The sequence below is a fragment of the Rhizopus delemar genome, genomic scaffold (genome assembly GCF_000149305.1).
Source record: "Rhizopus delemar RA 99-880 supercont3.4 genomic scaffold, whole genome shotgun sequence".
NCBI classification, from domain to species: Eukaryota; Fungi; Mucoromycota; class Mucoromycetes; order Mucorales; family Rhizopodaceae; genus Rhizopus; species Rhizopus delemar.
The window spans coordinates 1,507,490-1,524,391 of record NW_027137830.1 but is presented as its reverse complement, the minus strand read 5'-3'; the positions used below and the strand labels follow the sequence as shown (position 1 = coordinate 1,524,391).

Below are 16,902 nucleotides of genomic sequence, written 5' to 3'. Positions count from 1 at the left end.
ACACACTTTTTAATACAACATTTACAAAAAAGCGACTTTATTTTCTGGAAAGGGTGTAAGCGACCAAAAAGTTCGATCCAACTTCATTTTTTGGACAAAAGGATTTTTGGGCGATATCAAATTCTGAAAAGGCAACTTTACTTTTTTTGAAATGGCAGTAAATTAAATGATATTTTATATAAGACGTGGTATGAAATGTATGAGTGAAGAAAAAAAAATTAAAACTTTTGATGAGAACCGCGAGGAGCAGATCCACCACGACCACCACGGAATCCACCACGAGAACCACCACGGCCACCACGGGCACCACCGCGGGCACCACCACGACCCCCACGACCAGAGATACGATCACGATCATTCTCACCAGAGAAATCAGTACGAAGAGGACGACCGTTGATCTCAACACCGCTCATGCCCTTGACAGCAGCTTCTGCTTGCTCCTTGGTTTCGAATTCAATATAGCCTATACCCTTCAATCCACCCGTTTCTCTGTTATAAGGCAAGCGGATATCACCCACAATGGTTCCGAATTGGCTAAAGGCCTCTGTCAGTGCTGCACGGTGAGATTGTTCATCATGGTCATGGTTCAAGTTGGCGATGAACACCTTGCTGGTGGCAGAAGAGTAGCTTTCTTCCTTCTTGACCCTTTGACGCGTAGAACCATCAGCGCCATCCAAACGAATCTTGCGACCCATGAATTCGTTGCCTGACATGGCCAAGGCTGCCTCCTTGCCTTCTTGCGTAGCAAAGTCAACGTGACAGAAACCACGGTTCTTTCCGGTCGCGTCGTCCATTCGGATCCGAACGTCCTTGATTTCACCACAGGATCCAAAGAATTCGCGCACGTCGTCAGCGGTCGATTGGTAGTTGAGACCACCACACCAGATCGTGTAGACATCTGAACCGCTTTCGGTCTTGGCAGCTTTAGCCGCAGGAGCCGTCTTGGTTTCCTCTGCCTTTCTCTTCTTGCCCTTGGGCTCTTTATCCACCTCCATCTCTTCAGCCTCTTCTTCAGAGTCGGAGGAATCGGAAGAGGATTCAGAACTTGAGCTTTCCTCGTCCTTTTCTTCTGCCTTGTCTTCTTTCTTTTCGTCCTTTTCTTCTTCTTCTTCTTCTTCAGAATCGGATGAGTCAGAGGATGAAGATGAATCAGAAGAGGATGTGCCTTCTTCTTCCTTTTCTACTTTCTTTTCTTCTTTGGAATCAGAGTCTGAGCTTTCTTCTTTCTTTTCTTCTTCAGAATCAGAAGAATCCGAGGATGAAGATGAATCAGAAGAGGAAGATTCAGAGGAAGAGGACTCTTCCTTCTTCTTTTCTTCTTCAACGTCAGACTCTTCAGAAGAACTGCTGCTGCTGCTGCTATCGGATTCTTCCACCTTTTTTTCAACAACCTTGGACTTCTTCTCTTGCTTGGGCTTTTTTTCAACAGCCTGTTTCTTTTCAGCTTTCTTGCTGACTTTGGTAACCTTCTTGTCCTTGGTAGAAGCCATAGTGATCGGTGTGTGTGTGTGGAAGAAAAAGACAACAAAGTTTCAAAAGTTTATTTTTTTTTCTTTCTTTTTGTGACTATTCAAAGAATGAAAAGCAGTGCAAAAAATCAAGGAAGCCACCAAAATAAAAAGCGGGGTCAGTGGGTTTACAAAATGCAGCGCTCGGACTTGACTTCCAATGCAACTTGAGCTGTAGTTGATAAACCATCAATGTATTGACAACAAGCGTTCTTTTCAAGCATTTTCTACTTGGCTTTGGATTTCTTTTATGGATCATAGACATATATTTTGTTTATTAAAACTAATTTCAATTTCAAATGTCTCTCCATGGGCTCGAATAAATTCAGGTCAAGCGACGGAGAGAGCCAAGATGGTATTGAGTACTTTTCTTGAATCTGTATTGTTGTTCCCTTGGCGGTGTGCTTCAGTCCATTATCGCGTTAAAAGGCAATCATCTGCTAATGGTTAGTGGTCAAGAACGTTGTCAAGCCTGGCTTTTAGGCTATAGAAATCATCTGCTGCAGTTATTCTACCATCGTATATCACAAGCATACCCAACCCCATGGGATTGCATACAATTCCACACCACAGTACTTCCACCACTTTGTTCCACGGTTGGAATGACATGATGGGGCTGTCATGCGCTTCCAGACAGACACTGATCCATTTCGACTCGTCAGAGAAGATGGTCTTTCTACAGTCGTCAGTAACCTAGTATGCATGGGGCAAGGGCCCAATCCAAATGTGCTTTGCTGACAAAATAGGTATCTTTCTTTTCACTCGGGCTCTGAATCTTGGGCTCCTAATTTGCAGTTTTTCAATTGTCTAATTCGTGAAAAAAAGAAACCATGAGGCGAGTCCTTTTTTTTTTGTACAAGGTTAAGCTATGTTGTATTATGCCCCATAAGGACTTTTTGGTGTGTGAAATAGCATCCAAAAAAAGCAAGGGTAGAATCAAGGAAGAAGTTTATTATTCATCATCTGATTTTTAAACGCGATTTTGAATCTGGAAAGTCCAGTTCTACTTGCAATCATCATTCACGCTATTTTTCTTTACAAAGGAACACATCTTTACATCAGTCAACTAACACCTCCTTATTTATGAATTGTTCTTGTTAGCTCCATATGTAGTTTTGAGCAACCGGTACACAAATGAAAACTTGATCAGGTTGCATGTTATTGTAAGATAGCTCCCTAACAGATGTCCATGGACAAATACAGATTGAAAAATAGCGCAATACATTCTTTTTTATATAAAAAACATTTGATTTTAGTACATTTTATGAGCTATAGAGAATTCTAAGATAGTCAAACAATAACAGAAGGACAAGTATGTTATAAATCGAGCTTGTTTTTGTGATGGACATGCATAATAGCATGTTAACATTTGAATTAAAACTAAAGAGCAAAGCTTTGGAAACAAGATGTGATGTTTCAAGTATTTTTACTAAAGTTTGAATTTAAGTTGCATACTTGTATACATTTGCCAAGCATTAGCTTGAAAAATAATAAAGGATTAAATCTCTCCTTAAAGCTTTCATTCCCACCATCTGATGATCTCTCAATGCTTTTCTGGATGGCCCAAAAAAGAAAAAAAAAAAAAATAGACTAATTAGGATAGGCCAATCCTATAAGTTGTAAGATGAAATTATTATTATTCCAATTGACAACATGTATTACGTGACACAAATTATAATCGTACAACATTTAATAACAGATATTCATTTATGAAAAAGTAAACAATTCATTCAAATCAAGCAATCTTTTAAAAGACAAACAAATCCAATACATCAGAAACTTCAATTCATACCACAATTGATATCAAAGCTTTAACTCATCATCCCCTCCATTGAATCTTTAGAGACTAAAATCTGCTTACTGATTTCATATGCATCTGTTGAAACTCAGGATTTTACTAAACAGAAACACAGCCTTTTACAGTGAAACAGCAGACGGAAAGATGAAGAGGATGGCATCGTCCAAAGAAAGACAGTGCGTCTCTCAAATCATACAAAGTGACAGAACCAAGCGAAAGAGTACATAAAAAGGACACATGTTGGCATGATTTTGCTTTTACTCAACTTGAAAAAAAAGGGGGGGGGCCACAAGGAGATGATGGGGTTGAAATAAACAAGCCGTATCCTAGAAACGAAGCAAAAATATTTGGTGTGAATTTCATTGAGAAATAGGCAAGATGATAAACATGACCCAAAAGTCCATGTGTGTGCTATTTGACTCTGTTTTAAATGATATGCGACTATTTCAGAGATGAATGGTGAAAGAACAAAATGTGTCTAGTGTCCAAGATGAAAAGTTGTAAAGAGCATCAAATGAATGAGCAACACTAGCTACTTGTGATATCAAACAAAATTGAATCAATAGCGCACGTTTAAAGTTATTCAAAATGTAAAGTAATTGCGAATGTCACATCTACTTTATTCTTGTAAATAAACAATAACATCCGTCTGCCATTAAATCTACTGTTCATCTTACAATGGACTTGTTACGTGAATATAAAACTTGGAGCAGCTAATAGTATATAGCTTGTTTATGCCTTCTTGATCTGTGGATGTCAATACACTTTTGCAATCCATGATTGAAGTAGAATCAAATTGTACACTGGCATCGTATTACGTTCAACTAGAAATCAAAATTTATCCTTCTTTACAACATGTTTTAGTGTATTTAAAAGGCCACATCCGATTCCTCTCACATCAAATGCGCGCACATGAAGCCGAGATTACCTTCAATAAGAAGAAGTAAATTAATTTTTTTCATTGTACTATTGATCCGGTTTCAGTCACACAAAATATGAATACAAAGCAGCCTACCCCAAGAATAACAGAACCTTATGCATGTTTTATTTGATTTTGTAAAGAATAATGAATGTGATGTGATTGTATCACGATAAAAGCAGAAATGACCAACTTGGGTTGTAGTACAGCTAAATACTTGGATCGCTACTCGATTAGAATTTAACAAGGAAACCATATAAATAGCAAACCCTTCTTTCTGTATCTTTCCTCTTTCCCCAATTCATTCGACACCTCCCTTTATTCTTCTCTCTTCACCTTCCAGTTCATTCCACAAGCATGGTCTCATTCATTTCCATCAGTCAAGGCATCAGCTTCTGTCTTCTGGCTTCTTCCATCATGATCGGTTCATCCGCTTTCCCAGTTGCCGGTCAACCAGGAACACCTACCATCAGCCTTCCTCCAGGGCTCCCTACAGAACTGCCTGACTTTGGTTCAGGCCACTTGCCTTCTCTCAGTCTGCCTTCCGGGTTCCCTCCTGCGCTCCCTACCGGACTGGCCAAAAGCGTGCCATCGTCCGGTCAAAAGCGTAGCCTGTCTGACTTCTCTGACCATGCTCCTCAACCGCCCGCCCTGCCCAACCTGACGATCACCAGAGCCCAGCGTCGATCGGACAGCAACTCGGTCGTGATGGCCAGCGCATCCGAGATTGCCGAGCTCAAGAAATTGGCCGGGGTGGCATCGATCGCGTACTGCGGATCGGTCAGTGCCAGCCGACAGTGGAACTGCATCCCTTGCAAAAAATACATTTCGGACGGCAAGCTCATCACCACCTTCAAATCAGCCGTGTCCGATACGAATGGCTTTGTGGTCACCAGTGCTTCTCAAAAGACCCTCTTTCTCGTTTTCCGTGGCACGACCTCTTACCAGCAATCGGTGGTGGACATGACGGCCAACTTGATCCCCTTCTCCAAGGTGTCTGGTGCCATGGTGCATGCTGGCTTTTACAATTCGGTCAAGGAAGTGATCAACAACTATTATCCCAAGATTCAGGCCGAGATCAAGGCCAATCCGAACTACAAGGTCGTCGTGACCGGTCACTCGCTGGGTGGTGCTCAAGCCTTGATTGCGGGTGTAGACCTCTACGACCGTGACCCTAGCCTGTTCAATGCCAAAAACGTAGAGATCTACACGATTGGTCAACCTCGGGTGGGTAACACCAAGTTTGCTCAGTGGGTGGATTCGACGGGTATCGCCATCCACCGTAGTGTTCACACCCGAGATGTCGTTCCTCACGTTCCTTCCAAATCTCTCGGTTTCCTTCATGTCGGTGTCGAATCATGGATCAAGGCAGATCCCTCGACTGTTCAAATCTGTACTTCTAATCTTGAAAGCAATGCCTGCAGTGACACGGTGGAGGCTTCTACAAACATCATGGACCATCTCTCTTATTTTGGTATTCACATGGGCACCTGTTTCTAAACCAATTGCACTCCTCTTTTTGATCTCCTTTGCCTTTTTTTTTTTGATAGAATAAAAAAAGCACTTGTATTCAATTTGATTTTATAAAAAGGAGAGAGGAGAGAGAAAGGGAGAAATAAAAAGCGGTCTCTTTATTTTTGTATGAATTCTAATTTATCAACATCATCCACTCACTTGGTTCTTTGTATCAACAAGGCAGGTACAATCTGAGTTTGTTTTTTATGGTGAAAAAAAAAAATAGTCTACTTTTGCATGTTTTGATCAAAAGCTGTTTACAGAATAAAATGACATGGTGCAACCCATTTTGTTTTTTTTTTTTCCCATTCGGGGAGGACGATGATGAGGTAACGTTACTGCATGCAAGTTAAATTAAAATGTTGAATACTAAATTTAGAAAATGGCGGGATTCTATAAACAACCCATGCTGGCAAAAGGAGATGAGGTGCAGAGAGTGGATTGTTTGCCCTAGTTTCATGCTCTCGTTTCTCATTTTTAAATTCAGACGTGTCTTCAGGAGAGAGAGAGAGAGAAGAAGGGGTGTGCGCTAATGCATGATATGAAGTCATCTTCTTGATAGTAAAAAGTCCGCCATAGATCGCAAAGGGGGGAATGGTTGGGCACAAAAGGAACAGAGATGGACCTCCGCCCCTGAAGACAGTTTATATCAAATTTAGAATAGATCCGATATGGAATAAATGATTCAGGGTGATTAGAATTCTCGGATAATAGCCACTTGTCTTTCTCCTTTTTTTTTTTGTCCCTATTTTCATGACGTGTGGTTTTTGGTGTTTTATAAACAGGCTGAATGTATACAACTTGTTCTGATTGGAAGAAATGATGAATCGCATTAAAAAAAAAAGATGGCTATTTTTATTTTGCCTCAGTGTAGCCTAATGTATTTTTATTCTGCAAATCAAACTTGAGAATAGCGTGTATGCGCGTGTATTTTTTTTTTTTTTTTTTTCCTTTTTTTGAAAAAGAGACGAGCCATTGGTTGAGATAGAATCAATAGGATGCGCGTAAAATAAAAGTAATGGTTGGAAAGATGAATAGGTAGATCTGTAGAAGGGAGTCTCGTACAACTTGGAATCTTTTTATATACTCCTTTTTTCGTGTCATTAAAGAACGCGATAAAATAGATTTAATACGCAGATAGAAACCAGTAAACTGGAACTCAGTATGACTCGTCCACTGGATAGAATAAAGAAATACTCTGGTTACTTTAATAGTAAATAATAGGAGAGGGGGGGAGAGTATCAAGGCAAAATCTTTTTTTCATACAAAGTAGGTTAGACATCATATGTAATGTCAATCAATGAATTCTTTGCATAATTACGTGTGGTGCGCAGTTAAGTACATCTTTTTTGTCAATACACGTGATAACATGGATTGCTTTGATTTCTGTCATGAATAATTATCCGAGAAAAGGATGGGTGATCAGACGGTGGATGCCATCGATGAAGCGGTAGGGATGAGTTGCCAACGGTTCATGAATACTTTCATTTCCTTTTTTGAACCATAAATTTTAGAATAGTTGGGGGTACAAAAGGATGTTCTCTCCCCCGCTGTATTGTGCAACACGATGGGTGTATGTGTGACAAGAGAGGATGTTGCCCCTGGTTACATTGCACTTTTAAAACTAATTTTATGCATAAAGAGCTTATTTTTATTTTCAATAAACATAGCAACATAAATGACAACATAAATCCACGTGGAGAAAAAGTATTTAAAATGAGTGACTGTTATAAATGAAGGATGGAATGGTTAATAAAAGGTGTTGTAAGATTGAAAGCTGACGGGAATACCGTGAAGATAAAAAGAGTGTTTGTCAAAAGTAGGTGATGATATCATTGGATACTTGTGGCGTTCATCAAACGTGTTTGGCATAGGTAACGTCATGCTGGTAGAAAACCAAGGAGGACTGGATATAATATCATCCTCTGTCGCGGTTGAACTATGTTCAGAAGGAACGGGCGATCCAGGTAAGCATTGTTGAGAGGAAGGGGATGAACAAGTCTTGTTGATCCTATCTTCATCCTCTTTTAGTGATTTCGAATGATTTTTCTTGCGATGACTTCCAGGGACAACCATCTCATTCCATGATATCCACTGCAAAGATACTTTCTTTGGCTGAGGTCCATGCGATTGTCTCTGATGCTGTCTCATCACTGACTTGTGAGCAAAATGTTTACTGCATCCATCAATAGAACACTTGTAAGGCCTTTTGCCCGTATGAAGACGTCTATGAACCATTAGCCATCGAGCACTCCTGTCTCTTTCTATACTAACCTGTGCCTAGCTAATGAACTACTGTCACCAAATGTTTTCCCACATTCTTCATATTCACATTGATGAGGTCTTTCGCCTGTATGAGTGCGAGAATGAACTTTAAGTGCAGAAACCTAATTGAATCTTGTTAGAACAAAAAGAAGAAGAAGAAAAAAAAAAGAATTACTTGTTGATCGAGACAATTACCTGAGTAAATCTTTTTCCACAGCCAAGTTCAAGACATACATGTGGTCTGAAAAGGAAGGTTAAACACATGAAAAAAAAAATCAATCGGAGTTACCTTTCATTTGTATGGATTCTGATATGCCTTACCAAGTCAGAGCGACGTCCTGCAGAGTTTCTTTTAAGCAAATAAACTCAAAATCATTTATTTATTTTTCTTCTTACCAAATGATTTTGAACAACCAGGCATAGTACATGAATGAGGTTTTTTTCCGATATGAGTTGATTGAGTGTTTATGATCTCAAGTATTTCCATATTAGTTGTTCTTTATTAATAGTAAAAAAGATAATAATAAGAAGCAACTATATTTATATACTTTTTATTTTTAAGCTTTTATATCTGGTTGAATATGCGTGTATAACAATAAGAAAAAAAAAATTAATTTCAGATTATTTTCAGGGAATGAAAATAAAAAAAAAGGAGAGAAAAAAAAAAGAGAGAGAGAGAAAAGATAAAAAAAAAATAGAAAAGAAACAAAGAGTGTGTGGATTTAAAGCGAGTTTTTATTTGCATTGGGATTGATTCAAAAAAAAAAAAGTTCTTTATATATTTTACTTATCTGGGAAATAATCAAGGAGAAAAAAAAAAACCACTAGACATAATGGGGGACAATTGGGGGGACTTAGGGAGGAAAGAAAGAAAAGTAATAAAGACCCTGTCAATTATATTCTAGTTGTACAAATGATCGTCTCATCCCCCTTTCTTTGAAATCATATTGAATCAGTGAATCAATGATGAATAAACAAGAATAAGGAGAGCACTGAATTTCCTTTTTTGAACAACTTAGTGTTTGTGCGCTTTTTTTTTTTTTTTTGTCCCTATTTCCCCACATGAACCAATTTGGTTGATAGTTTGAAATATAAAAAGTTTATTTTTTGCTTACTTTTTATAGTAATCCCATCACTCACATCTTTCCATGTTTTATTTTATTCTTTACTCTTCTTCACTTTGATGTTTGTCTCACTTTCTATATTTGTACACGACATGTGGAAAATCAGTGACAAAAGAATTCATTTCATCATTCAATACGAAAAAAAAAAGGGAGGGCAATGGTAGTAACCCTTTTATTGATAGACTATTTATGTAACCTAGACTACCATTCATACTTTTTTCAATTCAATTGGTATTAAAAATGTGGCGTATATTTCAAATATGACACATACACAAAAACAATAACCAATCCTTCGGTTTACACGGAAATCAATCCCGTATTTACTTTTGAAATCCAGATTTTACATGTGTCTATTAAAGTCATATTTCTTGAAATGTTGTATTAAAAAGGAGACGACTCCTTTTCAGATCTTTTTCTCTTCTCTTTTCCTTCTTTTTTATTTTCCATGAATCTGGCTATTTCATTCAACCTTCTTTGACATCTTTCCCCTTTTTTCTCAAACTATGCAGCTTATCTTTGACTCCGCTTACAACAATAAAAAATAAGAATAGAAATTAATTCTAGGCTGAGGTACGAATAGAATGTGTTTGTTTATGAAATAAAAAAAGATCCATTCACTTTACCACAAAAAAAAAATAAAAAAAAAATAGGGTGACTAATAGCACAATTTAACGGGCGGGCTTTCAAACCCAAAAGGCATTTTCGCTTTTCCAAAAGACGGTGTCTGCTTGTCCAAAAGGCAGTGTTTTTTTTTTATTCCAAAGTTTGTTCAAATAAAGCTATAAATATGAACACTCGATTTTATTACAAAGATGGTCAAGGAAATGACGTAATGGATTGGGATGTTGAAGTAACCCCTTTTCATCTAGACAGCAGCCAAAAGTGCGAGTAGTGGACGCACTGGGTTCTCTCTCTCAAACTTTCGCAAATCTTCAATTGGGTTAAGAAAAGGGAGATGCGGAGGCATAAATGATGATTTCTATCTTCTGCTGTTGATCGCGTCTACTACAAAAGCAGTAAGATGGATCTTACAATTGACCATGACAATGTAAAATCCCTTCTTACCATGCTTATCAAGTGCATCCATGACAGCTTGGACAAATTTGCATTATGATAGGATTCAGTGCCCTTCTTCAAAGGTTTCTTCTTGTCATCAGCATCAGCCTTTCTTTTTTTGGTTTCGACTAATGAAAAAACTCTTTTTCAAGTTTATCAACATCACTTTGTTGAAGTGGTTCAATCTTTGAGAAATAAGCAATTCAACATCATAATATACACTGAAGACTATAAAAGCTTATCACGACAAAAAGTTTTATTTGTTATATCGTGCAATTGAGCTGTACGAGACAGTTGGCAACAAGTAATCTTTGTTGACTAGGGTGAACTCGTCTGCTGTACTTTCTGTTGGCAAAGACATGCGCATCGATTCCTACACGACTATTTAATATCATCAAAATAAATACTGTATCTTAGTACTTCACTTTTATTTGGATCAGATCCTTCAATGTCCTTTCTGCGCATTTATAACTGGTATGCGACGTAAGCAACGACCCGACAGAGACACGCTCATACGGATAGTCTCCGTCACTAAATGAAACAACGAAAATCTCATAACAAAGACCTAAATGTTAATAAAGAACATCAATGCTTTTCCTAAGTAAAACTCAGGAAAACGAACCTGGCTGTTGTATGAAACCCTTCCAGTTTCCTCGCTTAACCCGCCTTTTTTTTTATATCATAAACAAAAACGCCAAAGGTCACAGCTTCTCTAGGCAATCTTACTATCTTTAGCTTCATGTGTAGTTGTCGTTTACATGTTTCCAAGACGCTTACACAAACAAGATCAACGGATTATTTCGGCGTTTTGACGGGCTTATTTCTCCATTACTTATTTCGCAAAAGTCTGTGTAGAACACGAGGTATGGTCGTGTAGAAGCAGAATCAGGCATTTTTTGCTTATTTAACCAAGTTGTGAAGTCCCTGGGTAAATAAAGGATCGCGTTAGACTACAACCATGTAGACCCTACCGTACTCATTTGAGTTCAACGTACCATAATACCATCACCTCGTTGTGAGGTGACCACAAAGAACAAAAGAAATCGCTTACTGACTTGATAATAAATTTGATCTCATTTGATTGGCCTTTAAGGGACTTCGAGTGATTCAAATCAATTCCAACCATGGTATGGTGAAGAGCCGCTTCATCGACAGTGTCAAGTGAAATCCCTTGTGTATTAATAACATTGGTGTTCTCCATTACTTGTTCCATGACTTTAATACATCGAGCAATGTTTCGAGGTAAGTCTCTCAAGGGCACAAAATAGAATCTCTTTAAACAACCATATACTGCATTGCCACAATTTTTTAACAACTTAAAAGACTTAATGGAGGGCTTCTTTGTTGCTCTCCTTTTTTTAAGTAATTACTTTATTTGATTCAGGTGGTTCACCAGAAGGTAAGCCTTCTGATACTGACATGTTGGCTTCTTTTTTACCGCTTTTGTTTTACGGTGCTCACATATGAAGTAACGCGTCTCTTTTGACAATAAATAAGCTTTCAATGCCTCTTTGGACATATAGAAAACAGTAGTAGCCTGTTTCTTATTAACATGAGCCTGATGTTTGAACCAACTGGCATGATGAATAGCAGTCTTGGGATATTAGGAGTCAAATTCCATCTTGTCTGCAAACTGGGATATTGACCAAAGGTTCATTAGCATATTTAGGAGTGCTTCTTTGAACAAAAAAGCATTGAAAAATGTTGATAAATGAAGTGGACAACATTTTAAATATTGTTATCAGTAAAAGCATGTATATGTGAATAAGGTAATTGATAAATCAAAAGCACTCATCGAGGTGTGATCACTGCAACTGATGGTTGTTTAAGGAATTCCTGGCGTTGGAACGACGGTGTTTAAACGAAAAAGTAATTTGCGCGGAATAAAGATTGAGGTCATTTTAGTCTTTTCGTTTCCCGCTTTTTTTTTTATTATTATTAAACTCTCCTGTTTTCATCGATCAAACTTTATTATCATCACTAAACTCTATTGAATCAAAACATAAGCTTTATTCATAATGATTTACAATTCTTTCTTATCTTCAACTGTAATAGGTTTATCAGAAGTAGGCTTTACGCCAAGTGCATTCAATCTTTCTACAAGACTAGGATGGGAATGATTCCAAGCAGAATACAATGGATCCACATTAAATCCACCCAAGTTTTTAATGCTCAACTTGATCAACGCACTACGTAATGTAGATGCATAACCTAATTTGAGAGCATAAGCATCTGCTTCATATTCATTCTTTCGTTGATAGACATGTTGCAAAAATCCAATCACGCTCTCCACAGGTGAATAGATAAACTGGAAAAGCATGAATCCAATCAAGGTTGGCATCGTATCAAATCCAAAGTGATCATAGAGTTGCTTGTTATGAATAAAGAGAGAGAATAACCAAAAGATGGTGAGTAGATGAATCTGGTTGACAACAAGCAACTTTAATGTATGACCCATCTTCCAGTGGCCCAACTCGTGTGCCAAGACTGCACAGATCTCGTCATTATCAGAGTGTTCAATCAATGTGTCGTAAAGTACAATATGCTTATTTTTGCCAAATCCATAGAAATAGGCATTCGAATGACTTGAACGCTTGGATCCGTCAATGACGTAAAGTTTCTTTAAAGGAAAACTGATGCGAGCAGCCAATTCTTCAATACGAGTTCTTAATTCACCTTCTTCCATAGGAGTCAATTTGTTGAATAAAGGTTGGATGAAGGTTGGATAGATGGTGATGATAAACAATTGAAATACAATTCTATGATTGCATGTTAGCCTCACTTTATCCCCTCCCTCCCCTTTTCACTTACACAATAACCCAAACATAAAAGTAAAATTTATCGCCTGTTGCTTTGATGATCCATAAAAAGGCAGACATGAATGGGAACATGATCAAGGCCAAAACCAATTGAGATTTAAGAATATCAGCAAAAAAGAGACCTAATGTTTGGTTATTAAATCCGTGTCGCTGTTCAACCACAAAGGTCGAATAGAGATTGAAAGGAATCGAGGTCACGGTTGAAATGAGAGTAAAGAGAGCAAGAAAAACAAGTGAATGAAGAATTTCGTAATCAGTACCATAGCCACTGATCTTGGAAAGAATACTGCCAGAGAGATCCCAGATGAAAGGAAGCCCATCGTACTGAAGCATCAACAACGTTTCGAGTTGTTTGTAAGCGCCTTCAATAAATCCAAAACGAGATTTGTCCAAATTGTAAGCCTGTGCCTTTTTGAAATCAGCTTCAGTAACAATATCGGCTAATTCCTTGGGACGATCACGCATCAAATAACGACGGTATTGACGGTAGCTGTAATAAAACGTTAACTTTTGCTTTTTTACACATGATCTCGTTTACTTGAGGTATTGTTCAAAGCCATAGACAATACAAGAAAAGTACAAGACAAATTGCTTGTAATTAAGTCCATCTAAATGACCAAGTATATCAGCCATCTTGAATTTAAAATAAATGGAAAAAAAAATGCCAACGCGTTACTTGCATTTATAGGTTATAATTCGTTTTCGGACATTACAATGTTATATTTTGAGAAAAAGGAATCCTTGCATAGATACAAAGATTGATAATAGTAAGGAAACTCTTTGCTGCTTATGTTATGAAGCCTTCATTATGAATTGAATGCATCGAAATTAAATATACAAGAAATAGTGTCGATTTGGCTTTGAAAGAGGGGACATATCCTATTAAACACTATTTATATTTTACAAGACCGCAATGGACGCATGGTATCTTGCAGACATCATTTCGTTCGGGTAGGATTAAAAAAAAGGGTAAAAATGAAGAGAGAAAGGGCATAAGAAGGAAGCTAAGTGAATGAACACTAGTAAGGGTTTTGAAGTAACCAACCAAGAGTTGTAGAGTCTGTGATGGCAGTTCATCATTTGAGAAAGACATCGAGTTCAAGCTAGATATGGCATGAATCAGACCATCGAACGAATCGAAAAGAGACTTTTTGAAAAGAATGTGGATTGTGAGCACATGGTTTTTTATAGATGAAAATTTTAATATTTATTAAATCAATCAGTATACATGAATAAAAAGGGATGCAAATATGCTAAATAATGACTTGTCACAAAAATACAAAATGCGCTTAGCATAAAGCATCTCAAGCTATTCACTTTGATAGCCCTTTCCAGATTGGACTGACAGCCACCTCGTCCCGAGACGAGAGGCTACTCAAAGAACTATTGTCAGTGGTTCAACAAATGAATGCATTGATAGAATGTATGTAATTGCTTATATAAATCGGAAATCAACGTTGATTTCATTTTGAAAATGAATTAATTTGAAACGTTGCTACACTGTTGACTTAGAATGATTACATCCTGTGCTCACAAATTACAAGCATTCAAAGAATAAAAAAAGTTGCCATTCTTTTGCTAGATCAGCCCTTAAGGATTCATATATGACACCAAGACAAGGAAGAGCGCGACAAAACGAAAAGAACCTAAACTTAGCTTATATACTTGAATAAAATCATTATATTGAATTTGTTGGTAAATACACATCAATTTGTAGATAGGAACAAAAGTTATAAACTTCACCAAAAAAAATCTCTTCAGCTGAGAAATACCTCTGGAGAGCAAATACAAATCGAAACAAAGCCGAGCATATATACATAAGCTCAATGAACAAGTTGACTAATACGCTATAAGCTATTTGAATATAGCACCCTCAAGAGAAATGGAACCTTCTAAAAAAAAAAAAAGGCTAAAAAAGTTCATTTAAAATTTTGCGGAAATAGATATATCTGAAGGAATAAAAGACCAAATAACTCCAAAGTCAACTAAGTAATATCTTTCGATAGCATTGGATAGAGACCAATGGAAAAGTATCCGAGTATCTCTAACGAATAGCTGGATCAAGGAATTTCAAGCGAAATGTCACTAAGATTGTTCATCCAGGAACGGGCGTGGAGCATCTAGATATTAAAGCGAAACTTTAGGCAGTTTCGAACTTTTGTTTTACACTTTAATCTGCTGAAACTATCAGTCACTATAATCCCAATTCAATGTCAAATATATAGTCAGCAATAGTTTACTTGATGACAACCTAGATGGTTCAAGAATTCCTCACAAAAATAGCACCGGCATCGACAGATTGCCCTTTGAATTTCAAATTTGATCATCAATCACCCTAATTGTAAGTATCTAGTACTGGTTGTTTATAATGATACTATCAGTAGGCACTTTTCTCTTTTAAAAAAAATCAAGGCAATGAACATGCTTGGTCCTCTTGCCAAATTCAGGCGGCCCTATCAGTCTCAGCTATCGGTATCCGATTTCACCAAGAGATCCTGACTGTAAAGCCTCTACAAGCATCAAAGATACTTGGTAAAAGCCAACTATTGTTTACAAACAGGTTTCATGCATAATAGGCTCATGTACGACCATGGATTTGCCTGTCAACTGATTATAAAAAGTGTCCCTACATCAAAATCGATATAAGAAAGTTTAAGAGTGATATCAGATCAAACAAAAGTCTACGGTCGCATTCACCTCAAAGAGCTTTCAACATATTAAAAATGTTTGGTTTCTCAGATAGATTCATCCAGTGCGTCTTCAACCTTTTCTTTGGTAATCCAATCTCGGTCAACCAAAATGGATCCTTGTCTAATAACATGCGATAACAACGTAAAAGTGGCTAGTTAATTTCACATAGGTATTTGCGAAAATGCCGTTATTACTTAACTTTTGGCAATCTTATTGATAACTGCAACGCTGCTTGTAACCTAGCATTAAAGTCTTTTTTAATACAAATTGTTTTGACTATTTGCACACCGAATCTATACATCCAACATACTCTCCATTTTGTCAATTATCCTTTTACATCTTCTTCATTGTAGTTGATTTTATACCATTATATTCTTCTGCATTCTATTGTATGTTTGTATAAAGGGAAATATATGATATAATAAATTCTATCTATAAAAAAATGTCTTATAATAAACGTGTACATCTTTCTTTCTCAAAAAATTGAGCTTTTGGATCAAAATGCTACTGGCCGGCTTAATCAAACAGAATTAGGTGAATGGGCTATGAAGAAATTCAATTTAGATCAACCACTTGCCCAACAGACTATTTTAAACATTCTCAACAATGCTGAAACGTTATATAGTAATATTAATGTTGTCAAAAATGGTAAAAGTCTAACAACAACACGCTATCCTCAACTTGACTTCTGAAAACATTCAGAACGAATTGAGGAAGATAAAAGAACTTCTTGGGCCATATGGTCCTGTAGATATCATGAACTTTGATGAAACAGGCTTATATTACCAGCAACCACCAAGAAGAACCATATGTTCCGAGTCGCTTGGTGACCTAAAAAAAAGTAAAACTCGTCTGACAGTTGGATTTCTCTGTAACTCGGATGAGACTTATAAAGGGCAACACAAGAGCCCCAAATGTTTTAAAGCAAGAGCTAATTTGTTATCCATGACTGCAACTGGAAAAAAACATGAAGTTAAATACCATTATTCTACTAATGCTTGGATGACAACATACGTGAAAAAGTTAAATGTTGCCTTTGGAAGACAGAATTGAAAAAATTGCTCTTCTTTTGGATAATGCGTCCATTCATAAAATAAGAATTACGCTCAACAATATTAAATTGGTATTTCTCCTAGCAAACGCGACTAGCAAGCTACTAGGTCTTGATGTAGGTAGCCTATTTTATTGTGATAAATGCTATATAAAA

At 37.2% G+C, this 16,902-nt stretch overlaps 6 protein-coding genes across 6 annotated transcripts in view; 3 read left to right on the top strand and 3 right to left on the bottom strand.

Moving 5' to 3' along the window:
• Positions 1-218: 218 nt before the first annotated feature.
• Positions 219-1,490, bottom strand: RO3G_06058 (uncharacterized protein; the record flags this gene model as incomplete). Its single annotated transcript, XM_067660648.1, has 1 exon — positions 219-1,490. The coding sequence occupies one exon, from the start codon at positions 1,488-1,490 to the stop codon at positions 219-221; it is 1,272 nt and encodes a 423-aa protein (XP_067516749.1).
• Positions 1,491-4,582: 3,092 nt separating this feature from the next.
• Positions 4,583-5,725, top strand: RO3G_06057 (uncharacterized protein; the record flags this gene model as incomplete). Its single annotated transcript, XM_067660647.1, has 1 exon — positions 4,583-5,725. The coding sequence occupies one exon, from the start codon at positions 4,583-4,585 to the stop codon at positions 5,723-5,725; it is 1,143 nt and encodes a 380-aa protein (XP_067516748.1).
• A 1,764-nt stretch (positions 5,726-7,489) lies between these two features.
• Positions 7,490-8,426, bottom strand: RO3G_06056 (uncharacterized protein; the record flags this gene model as incomplete). The annotated part of the gene is made up of 5 exons (XM_067660646.1): positions 7,490-7,967; positions 8,015-8,127; positions 8,201-8,246; positions 8,295-8,343; positions 8,402-8,426. The coding sequence occupies 5 exons, from the start codon at positions 8,424-8,426 to the stop codon at positions 7,490-7,492; spliced, it is 711 nt and encodes a 236-aa protein (XP_067516747.1).
• Positions 8,427-12,208: 3,782 nt separating this feature from the next.
• RO3G_06055 (uncharacterized protein) lies at positions 12,209-13,637 on the bottom strand (the record flags this gene model as incomplete). The annotated part of the gene is made up of 3 exons (XM_067660645.1): positions 12,209-12,944; positions 12,997-13,494; positions 13,543-13,637. The coding sequence occupies 3 exons, from the start codon at positions 13,635-13,637 to the stop codon at positions 12,209-12,211; spliced, it is 1,329 nt and encodes a 442-aa protein (XP_067516746.1).
• A 527-nt stretch (positions 13,638-14,164) lies between these two features.
• On the top strand, positions 14,165-14,562 carry RO3G_06054 (uncharacterized protein; the record flags this gene model as incomplete). Its single annotated transcript, XM_067660644.1, has 3 exons — positions 14,165-14,173; positions 14,330-14,427; positions 14,517-14,562. 3 exons carry the CDS (start codon positions 14,165-14,167, stop codon positions 14,560-14,562), a joined length of 153 nt encoding a protein of 50 aa, XP_067516745.1.
• Positions 14,563-16,451: 1,889 nt separating this feature from the next.
• The window catches only part of RO3G_06053 (uncharacterized protein), a gene marked incomplete at both ends in the record, with an annotated part of 3,294 nt that continues 2,843 nt past the window's right edge, over positions 16,452-16,902 (top strand). The window contains one exon of the mRNA XM_067660643.1: positions 16,452-16,536. Within this exon, the coding sequence (XP_067516744.1) occupies positions 16,452-16,536 (85 nt within the window). The remainder of the gene's footprint in view (positions 16,537-16,902) is intronic.